At 37.0% G+C, this 19627-nt stretch overlaps 1 protein-coding gene across 1 annotated transcript in view; it reads right to left on the reverse strand.

The window, feature by feature from the left end:
- Window positions 1-546: 546 nt before the first annotated feature.
- Window positions 547-19627, reverse strand: part of CEP85L (centrosomal protein 85 like) — a 129745-nt gene continuing 110664 nt past the window's right edge. The window contains 8 exon segments of the mRNA XM_032215803.1: window positions 547-5207; window positions 6283-6496; window positions 6995-7102; window positions 12857-12907; window positions 13792-13909; window positions 15720-15874; window positions 19383-19463; window positions 19465-19536. Coding sequence (XP_032071694.1) covers window positions 5047-5207; window positions 6283-6496; window positions 6995-7102; window positions 12857-12907; window positions 13792-13909; window positions 15720-15874; window positions 19383-19463; window positions 19465-19536 — 960 coding nt within the window. The 3' untranslated portion in view covers window positions 547-5046.

Below are 19627 nucleotides of genomic sequence, written 5' to 3' on the forward strand. Positions count from 1 at the left end.
TGAGGTATTCTGAGCGTCTCAAAAACTGAACCCAACATTGAAGAACTACCAGCGTTAGAAAATTGATCAGTTTAAGTCTGCTGTGCTTTGAAGGAGAGCCCTCTTTTCCCTTGCCTTGCCACTGCCTTAACAACCTAATATACCTAATATATACAAAAGGACATTCTGAGTGAATTTCCTGCATATTCTCCACCATATACAGAAAAGCTGGTAGAAAACAGACCAGATTAAGTTTCAAAGGTAAAAAATATTTCTATTTATGAAAAGTTTCTCCCACTTTACAAGCTAAAAAGTCTCAAAAATCAGAGGAAACAAAGTGCAAATTTTGATATTTTCATGGCTATTAAAATGTTACTTTTATGCCATGAACAAAAAATAAGAGGCACAGAGTTACAAAGAGATGGAAATAATACTCCAATGACTATTGGTTTAGTGACTAATTCACCTAATTTTTTTAATATCCATTGTCTTTTTACAGAATAGTAACTTGCCTTCAGTTTTGTTTGAAATCCAAATCTAGAATATGATGTCAAATCTCTTTTATGTTTAGAATTATTTTTATATATGCAGAGATTTACAGAGATTGCTGACTAATTAAATTTGGGGGTTAGATGAATTTAGTCCCAGTTTAAGTTTTAGGCAGAGTAAAACTGATGCACACCTCATCTTGCATTTATCTTTTCTTCTTTTCTTCTCATTCTGGATTCTAACAAGAAATAACTTTTCACAATTTTTCCAAACGGGAGTGAGATGGGAATAAATAACTAAAAAAACTAATTTGTAGAGTAATCAAAAGTTAAAAAATATTTTGGTTCATTTATATTACTTTTTAAAAAATATTTATTTCCAGGGTGCTGATTATGGTAAATCTACTAAAAATGATCTACTGTGCTCATAACTTACATTCCAAAACTTAAATATTTAACACCTAACTCTATCCTTATATAATGATGAAGTATTACTGATTTGGGCATTACTGTCAGAGCTAAGAAAATTTTCCAAATAGGATCACTGACCCTGCTTTACAAAAAATCAAGTCAAATTAAGTTTATACTACAGTACTAAATTTGAATACTGTACATACAAATGAAATATAATAACTGCATTAGACAGGTATGAAAGTAACTTTCTAAATTCCTTTTAGGATACATTCTTAAATTATAGTAGTTACTATAGAATGGCCACCTACACATCTGTAAAAATGCAACCTTGACATATGAAATATGCAATTTTTGCTTTCATCTATGACAAACCTATCTACGTTTTATTTATTAGTAATACTTTTCAGCTCTTTGAATGATCTCCTGTATCTGTGGGGAAAGGTTGTCATGACTAAATCAGCTTAGTAATATCATTGTGAACTATTTTTTTTTCTAAAAAGCTATTGTTAATTAACCATTTTATAACATGTGTTGAATGAGGCCACACACATATTCAGTGAAAAAACTCATGCATCTCTTATGCAGAACTCAAGCTACTAAATAGCCATTGTAAACAGGTAAGTTCTTTAGATTCCAAACTGCTAAGTTATTATTAATAAAATAATACTGTGCATTTATGGCTCATTTAATTTTGTCCTTCTGTCTTGGTAATCATCTTTGACTGTTTCATTTCACTAAGACACATTATACTAATTACCAGGACATATGGAGCCTTTATTGGAGAAACAAATCTCTTTCTATATACTACATAAACTACATTACAAGAAGTTGCAGATGCCTTCTTCCTGCTATTAGCATTTGAGGGTAAATCTAGGTGCCTTCTTGTTTAAAGCAGGAACAAATACCTGATGCTTTCCACTCAGCAGTCTCTATCAAATGCTTGAATAGGTTTGTGATTCACAGCATACTTATTTTACTGGCCAGTTTGGTTGGGCAAAATGTCAGAAATCACAACCTCATTTTAGTTGTTCCAATGAATGGGTACGAAGAAAAGAGGGTCGTACTAATAGCCCTTAATTCCAACACTTTGTGTTTGCTGGTAGTGTAAGAAGGCCACCTTAGATGTACAGCCTCAGGCCTTCTCTAAAACACTGAAGATCTTATCAACGCACACCCATTAAGAGTCTCCTCTATTCGACCAATGAATTGCAGTCACTGAGGGTTGTTGACAATAGAAATGCAGCTGAAATGCATGCTACACCTTTGTTATTTTCACTGGATATGAGTGAACACTATGGGTGAACACTAAAGCAAATTCCCCAAAGTGCTGTAAAGCAGTGACCTTATTTTTAATAAATTAGTGAAGTTTATCTATGTATTTACAATAATACATATATGCACATTAAACTGAAATAATATATTATTGTTAAACAAATTACCCATTTATTTCACCAAAGTCTTAATCACAAGTATTTTTTAAACTTGGCAACTTTAAGATAGGTAGACAATTCTAGGAATTGAAGTCCAGGTTGAAGTTGCCAGATTTGGAAAACACTGCTCTACAGCATATTGGGAGGCATTTCTTGTGACACAATTCTTATTTCAAGAGCAAAAATATGAACTTTTAAAAATACAAATTGTAAAATAATTTGTCAAACCTTTTTTTTTTTAAAAAGGTTCATAAACATGCATAGAGTATGAATATGTTTAAAACTGTTAAACTACATTAGTTAAACAAATATCTAGCAAGGATCAACAGTATCAGGCATCTGGGATAATCTCTCAAAAATTAGTTCTTCCTTGAGTGCTATATGATTGTCTATTCAAAGTAAAAGTGGTGGTATGACCTCATGATGTTATAAAGTAGGCAAATAGGAAAGGGGTGAGTTCCGGTGGCCGCTACTGCCGGTTCGCTCAGGGGCGTGCCGCACACATGCGCTTGACGCACGCTGCACATGCATTACTACTAAAATTGCTCTGCGCCACCATCAGGAGAACCGGTTCAGGGGTGTGACAGGCTTGGTCACTGCTGGTTCCAGTGACCCAGGTGCCAAGTTACTACTGACCTCAACAGGTAGGAACCCACCTCTGAAATCGGATGGTTTGTTAAAGGAAAGAAACTAAACAACCCCGCCACTAGTTAATTAAAATCTGTTATTTGCAGCCCATGCAAAATGAAATTTCTTGACAATTTTTGTCAAAAATCTACTTCCACAAACTGCTCTTATCTTTTTTTTGGTGGAAGATTCTTTCTTAATAATAATATAATGCTGCAGTTCCAAATTGTTTGCAAGATACAGAGTCAAATACAATATAAAATGAGAACATTTAGTATCACAAAATGACATTTGTGCTTCTTAATAGCACAGTGTAGTAAGAAAGTCAGGCTTGCACTCATTATTCATTGGTGAGAAAGTGAATCAGGTTCTGATCATTCACCCCTTCATCTGCATAGATATGAATTTAAAGTTACAATTATAAGTTACTGCTCAATTTTATTTCTAGTAGTACTCTTCGGATTGTAATCTTAATATTTTAAATTTAGACATCAATCAGCAGGGTTAAGGATCTTTATCCTTTGCTAGCTGCTTCTATGTAATATTTATAGATGTGACTTTAAAACGATTGAGCATCAGTTAAGTTCAATATTAACATAGATTTCCACACATACTATAGTCATCAGAGTAGGAATAAGCTCATATTAAATAAATGTAACTTTAAAAAGACCATTTTTTTAAAACTGCATCCTATACAAATAAAATGTAAATTTGAATCACACAAAATGTGAAAATATCAATATAAAATTATGGTTTAAAAATTGTTTAAGGAAAAATATTAATGTAAGAAATTGAGAATAATAATCCATTTCTTGCTCTTTAAACATCAACTTTTGGCAAGACTGAAGTTATGAGCCTCATGGCATCTATGAGCATCATGCACTGTATTTAGTAAGTTTCCTTTTTTCAAAGAAGGTGTTTTTTGTAGATTGTAGAATAGATGTCATAATAAAGTGGCATCAGGCTTGTCTTGACAAACGGCACATAAATTTTAACACAGCAAAATATATAAACCTGGATTACAAAGTGGCATACCTTTCATTCAGGCATTTTAACACTGCATCTATGAAGGCTGGCACTGATGAATTCATCCAAGTCCTCTTCTGGCAAGAAGAGGAACTTAAGCATATTTGCCTGAATAGTCAAGAACTCTGTTCTCACATAAGGTTTTTATGCCAGTTGTGATATAATTTTGAAGCAACTCTATTAATTATTCATCAAAATCTGCTGTTTCAGGTCGCCAGAAGAAATCAGGTTTCTTTAAGGCTTTCTATTTTTCTGTGTGCTGGAATTCAAACATTCACATTCAGCGGATACTACTTTGCCGAAATTTCAAACAAAGAGTAAATATATGTTGTTATGAAGATATTACACTTAAATGTTTTTGTTTTTTTAAAAAAATCTTTTATCAAAACCATTTTGCCCAGCCTAATTAATGCAAAAGAGCTTAATAGTTGGTGACTAAATTCTAAGGCTGAATCCCTTCCTTCTCTGAAATGTGAATGTTTTTTCATCTTTTTGTCCCTTTGCATTACACAAGAACTGCAGAATAAAACAATAATCAAACTGGGAATGCAACCTTTAAAGAGCATATAATTTTTATCTATATTTTCTTTTTTGTGTGGCCAAACCATCAGTACTCCCTGGATTCAAAAAAATCTTTGTTATGACTCTGTATCTTCATCCACCGTTCTAATACCTGACCTTCAAATAACCAAGCATATCCAACTGCTTTTGTCATGAAGATTCTCGGGTCTGATCTTCTATCCTAAAGCTTGCTGAACCACTGTTATAGTGCCCTCTTCTGTTTTTACTCCAGAAAAATCTGTCTTTTCTTTATCAGCGTAACAAAAGAAATAAAAACCATTTTCAAAAGAACATTATTCACAGCTTTGACCTACATTCAGTAGTTTTAAAGAAATTGGATTTTTTTTCTTGCAGCACAAAATCTCTTCGAAAGAAGAGTGTATTATCTGCATGAACTATGCATGAAACCTTTTCACCTGGCACAGCATTTGCTTTCCAGTATTGTTTGTAACAGAAACATGAGGAATTAAAACCAGAGCAGCATTTAATAACTTAGTTGTAAGTGTGAGGCCAAGATGTCATCACTGTGTAATGCAATTTTCTCCCATGTCCTGAGCATAGCAGTCTGAAATTATAGTCCTCAGTTCATCAATATCTTTCCGTAACTGACAAACCTCTGAGAGCTTCTTAGAGAGACTTTCTGTGCTATGGTGCTTCTCATCTTCAGAGGAACAGTTCATTGCTGTCAAAGAGAACCAGGGCTAGAAGTTAAACAAGTCACCAGTTCAAAACATACAATTATACATGACCTAATGACCTAATGCTGCTGCGCTAGAGAAAGAATATGTGAATGCTTCGCTTTCTTTACAAAATGTGTATTGTTATGATCACTTAAAATTAGAGATATTATGGAGAAGCAATAGCAATAGCAGTTAGACTTATATACCGCTTCATAGGGCTTTCAGCCCTCTCTAAGCGGTTTACAGAGTCAGCATATTGCCCCCAACAACAATCCGGGTCCTCAGCTTCTTGGCTTTATATTTTCTGCCTCCTAAAATTGAATGTGGATAGAAGGAGGAGTTTTTAGGGAAGCAATTTTGATCAAACAGTATTCTCTGGTAGAGGATTATTTGTTTCATTTTCTGCCAAAATTAGAAGTTAACTTGAGAAAAATTGACAATAATACCCCATATTCAGGCAGTCACCAGAACAGATGAGATATAAGCCAGTAAAAAGAAATGAGGCCCTAATAAAGTTCATTTTGGGGGAAACTGGAATGCTCTACTTACTCAACTGAAATTACTAGAACTTCTTGCTCCTTAGGCTTTTTAAAGGGAATTAAAATGAGAGCATGATACTCTGAGGTAAAAAAAATCTAGCAGTGGCACCACAGGCTGTCTGTTTCAAAGAACCAATTTTCAGCATGACTTCATGCTGAAATGTGTTTTTAAACAAAACAAAAAACCTCAGATACAAATGGAACCTATTGCATGGCTGCTTGGAGACCACAAAGATCATACAAACTATGCTGTGGAAAAGCTGCAGGGAGCCCAATATTATAAGAAGATTAAGTTTAATTCTCAAACATAACTGAATATTTTTCAATTACAATTGTGGAAAATAAGTCTTTCATATATACTGTATATCTGTTTTTTTCCGATTCTAGGTGACTGTATTTATTAGTATTTTACCTAAGTGAGAAATGTACATCAATCTGGAGCCTCCTATTCCTCTCTTATTAATATTCCTAGATTTTCCTTTCCCAGGTCTACTCAGTTCCAAAAGGAACAGTAGGCATCTCTATCTGCATTACTTACATTGGATTCCAAGCAGCAAGGACAGGTTAGGTTCTTTGCCCTGAGCTCTGTGAGTAAGAATACTGCAAAGTGCTTTCAAGTCAAACAGACAGTGAGACATCTCTATGAACAACTGATTTGCCACAGGTAATTTTTCGGCTACTGGTCGTCTGGACTGTTCCATCTGATGAATCTGTTCTCTTAAACTTGCATTTTCTTCCATAAATCTTTGGTTCTTTATTAAAACAAGAAATAAAGTACAAAAATTATTTCATTCACTTAGCTTATTTCAGAAAAAAAATCTAATTGAATATGGGCATTATGAAAATGAATTTGCTTATATTTTATTTTGAAGAAAATTCTGAATTCAGGGGCATGAATCAGATGCTTGGCATCTGATAAGAAAACTGGGGAAATGGAAGGCCAGAGTGGTGGACATTAAATGTTGACATATTTTGATAGAACAAATATCCACATTGTTCAATATTAGGCATAATATTTTGTTTGTTTCAAATAGCAAATCAATCTGTCACACTAACTATTGATCCATCAGAGACCTTCCCAATTACAGTAAGATGTTTATCAGTGTATCTGGTTCTTGTCAAGAACTTATGTTTTCAAAAAAGCTCTCATACTTAATTGCAAGATGGGAAATTATTTCAGTTCACTCACAATACATGAAAAAGAAGGAAGATAGGCAAATTTGATTCAGAGGGTAATCTGAGAAACTTACTTCAAGAAGTACCTCCTTTAACTGCTGTACACTTTTATCCTTCTCTTCAAGTTCATTTTTTTGTTTCTGAATTGTCAGATTTCCTTCTAAAATCTTTTCTTGCATAGACTAGGGAGGAAATGGAAAAGTTATCTTTACTTATGTTGTATGAATAAAACAATAGTTCATTTTTTTCAATTTTATTTTGGTGTTTTCCTTGTTGATTAGTGATTAATAGTGAAAATACTCAAGAGTTCCAGTGTACCAGCATAAATGAAAAAGCCACTTATGATTCTCTCTTCCCTTGAATAATTTTACTGCAGGAATGGGGACTATTGAGGTTTAGCCTTTGCTCAATAATGAACTTTAACATCAACAAGGAGGAGGAGAATATGCCTTCTTAGGTTCTCCTTCTTGAAGGAAAAACAAACAGAACTCAGCAACTGCGCCATGATTCATTTCAGAGTTTCTCTGCTAACTAACATGGCACTTCTTTTGTGTCTACTGATGTTTTCTTTTGGCCACCAAAATCTAACCTTTTATTTGATTACACTATAGCTATAAAACATTCTAAGAAAAAGAACACAGAGAATAATCAAAGATCCTCAAAGAGGATCACTCTTTGAATTTGCTATTGCCAAGTAATTATGAGTTAGTCTAATGAAATGGTTCACTGATGGGGAAGCCTTAAGGTACTGGGCAAATCAGAAATTGGCACCTCAGTGATTTTGATGTAATTTTTGGCTAACCTTCAATGTAAAAAAGGTAAAAATAAAAGTATCCAATAATCCAGTACTTCAATGCCTGATTGAGCTGCAGGCTATATGTTTTTCTGAAGTCTTTCTGCAGAGCAACATTTTCAGCAAGGCAGAAGAATAGGCTCCCCCTGTTCCCAGTGCACGCATGCGCACAGCTGCCAGAAGGCAAGAACAGTTAAGACAAAAGGGGAAACTTGGGAGTAAGGCTTGAAGGTGATTGGCCCCTCCCATAGGACATAAAGGAGGAGCAAAAGCATGTGAGCCTTTGCAGGAAGCAACTTGGTTCATGCTGGTCAGTTTACCTTCTGAAGCTCCGTTATCTTTGTTCCGCATGGCCTTGCCAAGCTAATTGCCAATTAAGTCTTTGGCAGTGTTTCAAGGAAGATAAAGGTGGGTGTTTATCAGCCTTATCCTTTTGTTCTTTTTACAGAACAAACTAACATATTTTTGTACAAGGCAAGCTAAAGAGATGAAAAGACTTTGGCAGCCTACTGTAGGACTCTTTACAACTATTTGGGACTCATTACAGGCTGTGAATGAACATAATTCACAGCCTTTGAAATAAAAAGAGGGTTTTTGGGACTAAGTGTATGCCTTTTACTGTATAAGGAAGCCTAGGTCTGAACAACGGATCAGCGCCATGCAAAAAACAACTATAGATATACAAAGTTGCTCACCACAAATAATAAATTCGGGACTGAGTAACTGATTTTATTTGTTTACATATAAAAGTTTGCCCAACTCAATAGTGGAAACTGTACACATTAAAACAGAGATAATGTGTCAAACATGTGCTAACGTTTAAGATTCTGTTACCTCTTACAACAATAAAATAGCATGGCTGGAAACTTTTGGAAACTGGTACCTTTTAGTAACCTAGCCTAACTGAATCATAAGCTTTCCCAGCCTTTATTTATCACACCTTATCCTAAAGAAGCTCAAGAAAAGGTTATGTTTTTCCCCTCACCATTACTTCAATCTCTAGAGGTTATAACTGCTTGTCCATGTCCATCTTTAGGCGCTCTTGAATAGGTTTAAATCCTTTTATAGAAACTGACATGGTTGAAATTGAAACAGACACTGCATCTCGGATGGCCAGACCTATGCCAGAGCTTCAGGACAAAAATTCAGGTTTTCAGACATTGTTTAAAGACTTGAGGTTAAGGACAGTCCAGTCCTCTGGTAGGATGTTATTCCAGGCACCATAACAGAGAAGGTATACTTCCTATGTCCTATCAAATGACATTGTTTAATGTAAGAGATTCAGTGTGTGCCAACTGGATAGAATAGATTGGACAGTCATTACAAGAGTCAGAATGTCTCCTATATCAGTGATGACAAATCTTTTCAGCAACAAGTCCCCAAACTGGAATGTACATACATGCATGTGCATGCGTGCCAAAAACCCAAAGACTAGCTGGCCGGCACATGTATGCCTGTTTTTGGTTGGTTTTGGCCACTTTTTGAGCCGTTTTCAGGCCATTTGTGGCCCGAAAAACAACCTGAAAATGGCCCAGAAAACAATATGAAAATCAGCCTGTTTTTTGCGCATTTGTCTGGCTGTTTTCTAGCGCTCCATCACCCATGAAGACCAGCTGGCGATGGTGCACATGCCCACAGAGAGGGCTCTGCATGCCACCTCTGACATGTATACCATAGGTTTTCCATCGCCACCCTATATCATGAAGGGCTTTGTAAGCGAAAACCAGCACCCTCAAGTTGTATGCGAAAACTCACTAAAAGTAATTTCGGCTCAAATAACAGAGTTATTACATAGACATGCTCATAACTGCTCCTGTTGTTATATTCTGACCCAGATTTAGCTTCTGGTTGGGTTTCAATGGTAGTCCCATATGAAGTGCACTGAATAATCAACACATAAGTGACCTTAAAAAGGGACTTCCAGTCCTGGAAAGAGTGCAATTAGTGAAACAGGTGGAGCTGTATAAGGACATTCTGATCAGAAATGCCATCTGCTTTTTCAGCAGGAGTACTGGATAAAGGAGGATTCCCGAATTGTGCGCCAGTTTTGTTAAAGGAACTAGTCCATTCAGAGCCAAATATGGAGAATCACCAGCAGTGGAAAAATCAGTACCCATATCTAGTAAGTCTTGTCACTTTAAGCCTGATCATATGCATCCGGACCTGAAACCCTTCCAATCATTGGAACAAGACTTTAATGGCATCACTTGATTGACCAGAGGTCAAAATGTACACTGCATGTCATCAACATACTGATGATACCTGAAACCATGTTGACGGATGACCTCAGCTAGCAATTCCATATAGATGTTAAAACTGCAGAGGCGAGAACATAGAGGAGCTTTGGACTGGACCTCTATCCACCTGTCAGCAGTTGGAACTGGCCATGGAGAAACAAGATTTATCCGTTTCATTTATCAACTATAGATACACAGAACTGTAGATAAGAAGGTCCAGCTGTACTGTGAATGAAAGAAAGCTAAATTCCTTTGCACCTGGAATGTTGCCTTAATATAAATTTGCAACAGCCTTGTTGAACAGAGCTGACCCTTTTCCCTGTGCATTACTATCATCTCTGAAAATATGATTACTGGATTTGGGAGAAAGATCCTCATCTGTTCAGACTGTACGTCTGAAAAAGGATAAAATTAGTTGCAAAATATAATGACTAGGAATTTAAAACAGAATTCTACTGTACTGCAACTAAAATTGCTGGTCAACAAACTCTGTTCCAAACTTTCTATTTTTTAACAATAACCAGTATGAATTTCATATAAATAATAATTAAGTAGATTTTTTAATGCTTTGTCTTCCCTTAGTAAAGACTTCATAAAGCCTCACACTAGTGAATACTTTGGGACAGAAGCCCAAACACCATGTCCATAGCTATTTCATATCAAAGATCTTTTCTGGCTTTGAAAGCATCACATTTTTGGCATCCATCCTTGTTCCTCTCCCCTTTACTATGTATGAATTGCTTATCATTCTCTCACAGCTGAACAACAAATAGCCTGGATTGCACAGGGATTGTCAAGTACAGCCAACATTTTTTCCCATCCCTGCATAGTGCCCTGCAACAAGGCAGAGTTTGAACTGGTGGGAATCTCAACAGTCCAGCTTTCAAAACTCAAAAAGAGAAAGAAAAATGAAAGATATCTGCCTCCTATAAAATGTTCCTTCCTTCCTTTTTTCTTTCTTCATAGTTCTTTTCACAAGGACTGTCCTTCCTGCCATCTTGCTATATATGGAGTTACATATAAAATCTAGTTCCTAATTTATTTATCAAAGTTATATGGCCACCAATCTCACAAGGAGTGATTCTGGAAGGACTACAGAAAAAAAAGGAAAGCTATAAAAATAATTAGCATGCCAAACACCATCACATTCAAAACAGAAACACACATCTATGAGTTGATCAGCAAGACAACCACATCAAGATCTCAATGTTATTAGCATTTCTACTGGTATTCCAGGACAACACTTTACATTTGTTTCAAACCTCCGCTTGCTTTATTTGCTCTAAGTCACCCTTTCCCAACTTGGCAGTTTCTAGATGCCAAACTCCTGTAAACATCAACCCCAGAATGATAAAAAAAATATAATGCTGGTTGTGAATTCTGTTGAGTACACACATCTCAGTAATAACCAATCTGAAAAATATTCCAAACTAATTTATATTCAGCTGACCCTATTCTTCATAAACACTTATCCTCTGGAGAAGAATAGGCACTGGATTCATACGTTTCTGCTGTGAGAGAATTTCAGCACTATGTTGTGGATGATAACTACAGTTTCCAGTTAAATAAAGCTAACTGGAGTTTAAAATTAACTCCAGTTAAACATATATCCTTGTTATCAAACTTAATTCAGGTCACAATTCTGTTAAAACATAATATGGATCTAAAAATGAAAGAAATGACAATGGGAATATACAAGAAGTTAGATGTAGCAAGAGCTATTAGCTTATGGAAGGCTAATTCTCTGCTTAATATTATGATATATAGAGCTAGAAATCATATTCAAACTGTATAAAATCTTAGTAAAATAATTTAAAATTTCAAAGTCTCTTACATTACTATTATCAACATGTCAACCAATACTCAGGTTTTAGTGGCAAAAGAGCAATAACCTGTGTCTTCAATTTGCATAAATGTCATCAATTTCAACCATTTCAATACCATCTTCATAAATTCATGACGCTTCTGCATGATGATTCTATTCATGTAACATTTGATCAGTTAAAAAAATTCACTGGTACTAAGTAAGTTGTAATCACTTTTCCTTTTATATAATATATGACCACTGTTAATAAGCTAAGTAGTCCATTTTTTTGACAACAAGTAAACAATTTCTCACAATCAAAATGATCAATTCTCACAAACCCTTTCTACCAGATAAAAGCACTTTTATGATCAGAGTTATTTTTCCTGTTTGTGAATATACCCAAAGATGTCTGCTAAGTATTTTCTTTTTTAAAAAACCTACTCGGTTTTATTTTCTTGTTTCTTTTTAAAGAACAAACTAACATATTTTTGTACAAGGCAAGCTAAAGAGATGAAAAGGCAGAGAAAACTGTGGGGAAACTAATGTGGAAATACCAGCAAAGATATGCTGTTAAGGTATCAGTTATAACTGTATTGTTTGCTGTTATGTGGGAGGTTTTTACTACTGAAAATGAACAGAGTAAAACTGGCAACTGTCTTCCTGCCCTCTTCCAGCAAAAACTCTATCCCCAATATCATAAGGCATTCTAGGCAAGTCAGCTTGTCATAAATCAGCAGCCAGGTGCATGCCAACATTAGTCAATAAATTCCAGCCTCACTTCACTGACACAACAGAAGTCCTGCTGATGGGGGAAATAACTGGTCTGTAAGGATAAGGTTTCCCTTTTCTATTCAAGATGGCCAGGTTATAGCATATATTCCTTTGTATGATTTATTTTTAGACTTTCAGTTCTAGATATTTCAAAGCAGCTTATGAATAAATAGAAGCTAAATGACTGAAGCTATATAAATGATTAAATATTAGTAACAAAAGTAATGCTAGTTTATGAAATGCATTCACAGCTTTCTTTTATGATGAAAATGATTTCTTCTGATACAAACGGTAAACATGAAACTGTGAAAAAATCACATTGCATTACCTGTATATCTAAAGATATCTCGGTGATCTGATTTTGTTGATTGTCTATGACCTGTTGAGGAAAAGAAGGTAATAACATTCTTATTTATTGTTCTGGTTTCCTTTATCTTTTTGAAGGACACACACTTCTAAAAGATATTGCAACATCAGGTTTGGAATTAACAACACAGCGAGACTGATGGGGAGCTTAGAAGTGTTAATATTCTGAAGGGCACTTACAGGAGGATGGGATGAAAGTGATACGAGCCTTTAAAAAGGGACTCAGGGGAGTTCCAGTAATATATGCAACTGGAAAAATTGTAGAAATGACAATCAGAAAAGAACAACTAAAGACTGTTGCTGAATAAATCAGCATGGATTTCACGAGGCATCCAACCACCCGGAGCTTTTGAGAATACTAATAGTCATGTTGGTTACTTTGCCGCCATTCCTGACCTTTAAGAAATCTCCTACAAAATTCCTCTTCAACAGCTTTTCAGGAAATTTTCCCAGTGGTCACGGGAGAAGAAGGACCTATACATTATGAATTGCTAACCAGTTAAAGCCAGAAGGCAGAGAGTGGAATCCGTGAGCAATTTTATTCATGGACGGAATGCTGGATGAAGATGAGAACTGGCTTGATCCCACTGAGATATTCTTAAGTTCTTAGGAAACTATATCTATAAATATTTAGATAGTAATGTTGGAATAAAATATCTTCCATTCAATATTACATAAATACATAATGCTAACAGCAGCAAGTCAGTAACTGGAGGCTTGCATTGGTTTGCCTCCATTCTCAATCTCTGTCTCTCTATCTGGACATACAGAAATCCTAAGTCACAGCACTTGCTGGTACTTCTTTTTTTGTTAATGGTAATAGAGAGGAAAAACTAATATGAGAGCAATATGGATGAAAACTGAATCACCTTGCTAATCACCATTTAATGTACTGACCTTATTAGCCTTCTCATTTTTTTCTTTGAGGCTTTCATTTTCACTCTGAAGCTGTTTTGCATCTAACATAGGAAGACGGACCCCATCTTCCAGGCATTTTTCTACTTTCTGTTGCAAGCTGTAGTTTACATTTTAGTAAGCAAAACAAGCAGACAAGTCAAAGAAAGTGTTTTGATTCAAAGACAAGAAAAATGAAATGGATAACACAGTTTCCTGTATCGGTTAAATATTATGCCCCCCCACCAAAAAAAGCCTTGTCCATGTAATATCCCTATGACATACAAATGTTCCAGAACAGGTAAGCATCTAACTTTTACTTATTATCATGTTTCAAAGATAAAAATATTATCACAATGAAAATTGTGTTTTAAAATAGAAACAACACACTGCTTCAAATATGTATAGACTTTCAGGAGAACACAAAGCCAGCACGGTGGATTATACTCTCACAAACACCAGAGGTACCAAATGTAAGATGGAAACAATGCACTCAGAGATTTGGCTAACCATCCTTAAATATCTAACCTTTCATCATCTGAACAAGCTGTTTGTTTGTTGTACCTATCTTTTAGGAACACATGGTCATGAACTCAAGTGGCCCATACTTTAGGATATTCAAAATGAAATACTAAGATAACTTTTTGTTACTATCTATACCAAAGAATTATCATTTTTTTCTTTTAATTTCTGTAACAGTTTTTCAAAAAACCTTATAAAACAAGGGATTCCAATTGCCTTATTTTAAGATCCACTTGCAATTGTTTCCAAATGGCATTGAAATGATACCACCAAACCTGGCAGTTCACAAAAACTCTGCCAGCCTTTAAAGATTCACATATTGTTAGTTTTGTTGCCAGAAGTTAAAATTGCTAATCTTTTGGATCCTGTGAGTTTCTTTCAGGAAACAGCAGCATAAATATACAACTTTCCAGGCTGACTTTATCATCTGTAGAGATTATGTATAGAAGGGAAATTAGAAGAAATTCTTGATGACTTCCATGGCATTTTCAGATTCTTCCTAATATTTTCTGCTAACTTTTAAGATGTTAGGCAGAAATGCCAAGAGCCAAACTGTCCCTCCAACATCATCAGCATACTAGGTAAATGAAGTGGGTGGAGCTTCATAGAGGAGAACCATGTCCCATGAAGTCTTGACCAATAGGGGGGGGGGGAACCCTTCATTTTTTTTTCTAGATTTATCACTCTTAGGGGTTTTTTGTTCTCTGTAGAGAAAAAGGCCTCATTTCACTGCAGAGGAAGGGAACTTTTTTTTTCTTGTACAGAGAGAAGCATGTTTCTTTTTTTGTACACAGATAAATTGAGTATTTATGCTGAAATAAAGAACTGCTTTGCTGTATTCAAAACAGGGAATAATCTTCCAGTCATCTGTATAGAGAAAAGCAGCCATTATTCCCTAGAGAAGAAATTTGAGAACAATTCTCCTTCCTGGGTTTGATCCTTTCATCAATGGGTGAAAGTTTACCATTTTCTATACGCGTGATCTTTTTATGATTACTAAGCCACTATGTGTGAACACTGAAGTTTTGCCAGCTATACGAACCTTGAAAATTAGTATCAGATTACATCCTCCTGTAATTGATGGAGGATGTATTATAAAACATTAAAAGGACACTAGGTTGGAAAAGCAGCTTTAAACCATAAGCCAATCACTAATAACCATTTAACTAATGAATTAAATAATTCATTTGACGGAGTTTTTCCACCCCTTCCTTCCTAAAATCACAAGGATTCATATGCATTAAGTACCTTTTGCAAATGTGGCTTCCCTGCCTTGTGTGTGACATAGCAAAGTAATTCATACTAAAGTTTATTTCTACCAACCACACTAGAATTGAGTCAGCATGCCACTAGATGGAAATACCTTATATGCAGCAACACCCAGAAGGTGATCAACTATATTCTCATACCTTTGCACTGCAACTATCAATTCTTTTTCTTTCTTCTTCTGGCACACAAGCTGCAATTCTTTTTCTTTACACTGTGTCTCAGATTCATCCAGTTCCTTTTCTAACTTAACCATAGCAGCTTTCAGCTGCTTATATTTTTCTTCAAGACCAAGTAGCTGTAAAAGAAGAAGTTTTTTTCTTTACTATGCAGAGCTATGCTTGTCACAAGAGTCAGTTTGGCATAGTGCTAAGGGCACCAGACAAAAATCAAAAGAGACTGTGAGTTCTAATCCTTCCTAAGACATGTTCTTGGTCATTTGGGGACTGTAACTCTTTCTCAGCCCTAGGAAGAAGCCAAGAGCCAACCACTTCCCCAAAAAGGTTGCCAAAAAAATCTGCAGGACACGGAGGGAGGGAGGGAGTGAAGATTTTCCCATAGACTTGCAAGAATAGAATCTGTTCTCTTGGTACCATTCAAAAGAGAAATGCAAAGCAAAAGAAAATAGTTTGCAGAGGCTATCAAAGCACAGCCATAAATTGTCCAGAAATTGTCATTTTTACAAATAACAACAGTTCTCAAGGGATAATGCAGAAGTTTCATGGATGGAAAGCAAAATGTGTTAAAGAAAAATCAGAAAGTCCAGTTGCATCTTTGGGACAAGGAATAATATACACAACTTCCAGTACTTCAAAAAAAAAATTTGAAGTTTCTAAAATTCAGCATAATTCATTTTCATTTCTTCTTTTGTGAGGCATTTATAGATCCAAAAGATCCAACAAAAGTTTGTCTGGGCTTTGTACTATTATTAAATAGCAACAATAAAATGTTTCAGGCTTGCTGTTTTTTGAATATTATCATCCTTAAGGCATTGTATTCATATCCAATTTAAAAGTTTGTTACATTATAAGGATAGGGGGAAGCCTCATTTTTAACAATTTTTATAATGTAAATTTGTAATGTAAAAAAATAATTCTTATTTTGTATTACATTGACAGATTATGTTGGGCTTTTCTGGAAAATTAATTCTGTAATTATGATAACCTCACATCTATTAATTTTCAAGATGTTAAAAATAATGTATGTAATGCAAGAGCTGGATTATTATTTATTTATTTATTATTTATTTGGAGTTTTTATATGCTGCCCATCCCAAAGGACTCCGGGCGGCTTACAAGAAATATAAAAACACATAACGACAAAACAATTTAAAACAACAGACATCCCTCGTACATTCATTCTAGTTGGGGCCGGACCTCAACAGTGAGGTCAACAGCCCCAGGCCTGCCAGAACAGCCAAGTTTTTACGGCTTTCCTGAAGGCCATCAGAGTGGGTATGGTCCGGATTTCCGGGGGGAGCTGGTTCCACCGAGAAGGTTCTCCTCCCAGGGCCCGCCAGCCGACATTGTTTGGCCGACGGAATCTGAAGAAGGCCCAATCTATGGGATCTTACTGACCGTTGGGAGGTATGTGTCAGCAGGCAGTCTCGAAGGTATCCTGGCCCTAAGCCATGTAGGGCTTTAAAGGTAATAACCAACACCTTGAATTGAGTCCGGAGACCAATTGGTAGCCAATGCAACTCACGGAGGATAGGTGTAATGTGGGTGCACCTCTGCACACCCAATATCGCCCACGCGGCCGCATTCTGAACTAACTGCAGTCTCCGAACGCTTTTCAAGGGTAGCCCCATGTAGAGCGCATTACAATAATGCAGCCTCGAGGTGACAAGGGCATGAGTGACCGTTAGAAGCGCATCCCGGTCCAAATAGGGCCGCAATTGGTGCACCAGACGAACTTGGGCAAAGGCCCCCCTGGTCACAGCCGACAGATGATGTTCCAATTTCAGCTGCAAATCCAGGAGGACTCCCAAATTGCAAGCCCTCTCTGAGGGGAGTAAATTTTCTCCCCCCAGGGTTAAGGATGGACTGCCCAAACAGTCCTTCGGGGCAGCATCCAAAGCCATTCAGTCTTATCGGGATTGAGCACAAGTTTGTTCGCCCCCATCCAGACCCTAACAGCCTCCAGGCCCGCCAGAGATCATCGGTCAGGATGACCAAAACGGTTTTGGTGCTGTACCCAGGCCTGAAACCGGACTGAATGGAGTCTAGATAATCCGTTTCATTCAAGGTCCGTCGGAGTTGAAGCGCCACCACCTTCTCAACAACTTTCCCTAAAAAAGGAAGGTTGGAGACGGGACGATAGTTTTTCAAAATAGCTGGGTCCAGGGAAGGCTTCTTGAGGAGGGGTCTTACCACTGCTTCCTTTAATGGTTGTGGGAAAAACGCCTCCTGCAAAGATGCGTTGGTAATCGTCTGGAGCCAGCCTTGTGTCACCTCTCTTCTGGTCAAAACCAGCCAGGAGGGGCACGGGTCCAGTAAACAGATGGAGGCACTCATCGCTCCCATGGCCTTGTCCATTTCCTCAGGGGTGACAAATTCAAACTCATCCCAAAAAATCTGATTAAGACTAGCCCTCGGCATCTCGGCTGGTACTGCCCAAGCGGAGTCCAGGTCTGTCCGAATCCGAGTGATTTTTATCTGACAGAAACTGAACAAACTCCTCAGCTCTTCCCTGCAAGGGTTCCCCCGCCTCCTCACCTTTCAGGAGGGAGTGGGTCACCCTAAACAGGGCGGCTGGGCGAGATTCCGCCGATGCAATAAGAGCGGAAAAATGCATACATTTTGCCGCCTGTATCACCACTAGATAAGTCCTAATAAAGGCTCTTAATAGTGATCGATCAGACTCAGAGTTACTAGCTCTCCAACCTCGCTCTAGGCGTCTCTTTTGGCGCTTCATCTCCCGGAGTTCCTCGGCAAACCAAGGTGCCCTCCTGGATTCGCTGCCGAGGAGAGGCCTCAAATGCGCAATCCGATCCAATGCTCCAGCTGCCGCAATATCCAGGCAGCAACCAAAGATTCGGCCAGATTGCGGACAAGGGAGTCAGGTATCTCTCCAAGCTCCCTCTGAAATCCCTCCGGGTCCATCAGGCGCCTGGGGTGGAACCACTTAATCGGCTCCGCCTCCCTGCAATGGGGGAGTAGTGTCATGAAGTCAAGCCTCAGCAAGGAGTGATCTGAACCATGACAAGGTCTCTATTCCCCTTAAATCAAGATCACGTCTCCACTGCCCCGAGAGAAATACAAGGTCAAGCGTGTGTCCCACCTTATGAGTCGGACCCTGAACTACCTGGGTCAAGTCCATTATTATTATAAAATTGAAAATTAACATCATTTTTCATAATTAATTTTCCTTAAACACAGATGCACGCACATGTGTGCATACATACCCATTCCTCCTCACAACACACACACACATCAACTGATGTACTGTCAATTTAAAATCTGACAAGGAAATTTAAGGCAAGCAATTTTTATTTGTGCATTAAGATTTTCTCTTCTCTTTTTTCCTTCTGCAGAAACTCTCATATAACTTCTGGAAAGCAGAACCGGGAGGCTGCAGGGGAAACTAGGAACTGATACTCTAATATCAGTTGGCCTATTGCACTGGTATAGGAGCATTGTTGGATTTATGTCTGTGTATTCAACAATTCTGAACACAATTGATAGCTAAAGGGATTTCTGTTGGAAGTATGGAAACTGTATAGAGGACACTGTGGTTAGGTGGGAAGCACTAAAATGCAAAACCTCTGAAGGGCTGCTTTTAAAGCAAAACAACGCATCGATTACCTCTTTACTTTGCTTCTCAACATCATCCAGTGTTGGCAAATCAGCTAGGTATTTTTCAAGTGTTTCGATTCGCCTCTGTTTTCTCTTTATTTTGTTCGAATTCTTTCTGGCATTTCTTTTTTAGGCTACTTATGTACCTGTCTCGGGTTCTGAGCTAGAAATAAAGGTAAGATTAGATGTTATGTAATGTGAAGCAAGAAACCAATAAAAAAGAATAGGTTGATTTATTTTTCAAACTCAATCAC

Source organism: Thamnophis elegans, chromosome 4 (genome assembly GCF_009769535.1).
Source record: "Thamnophis elegans isolate rThaEle1 chromosome 4, rThaEle1.pri, whole genome shotgun sequence".
NCBI lineage: Eukaryota > Metazoa > Chordata > Lepidosauria > Squamata > Colubridae > Thamnophis > Thamnophis elegans.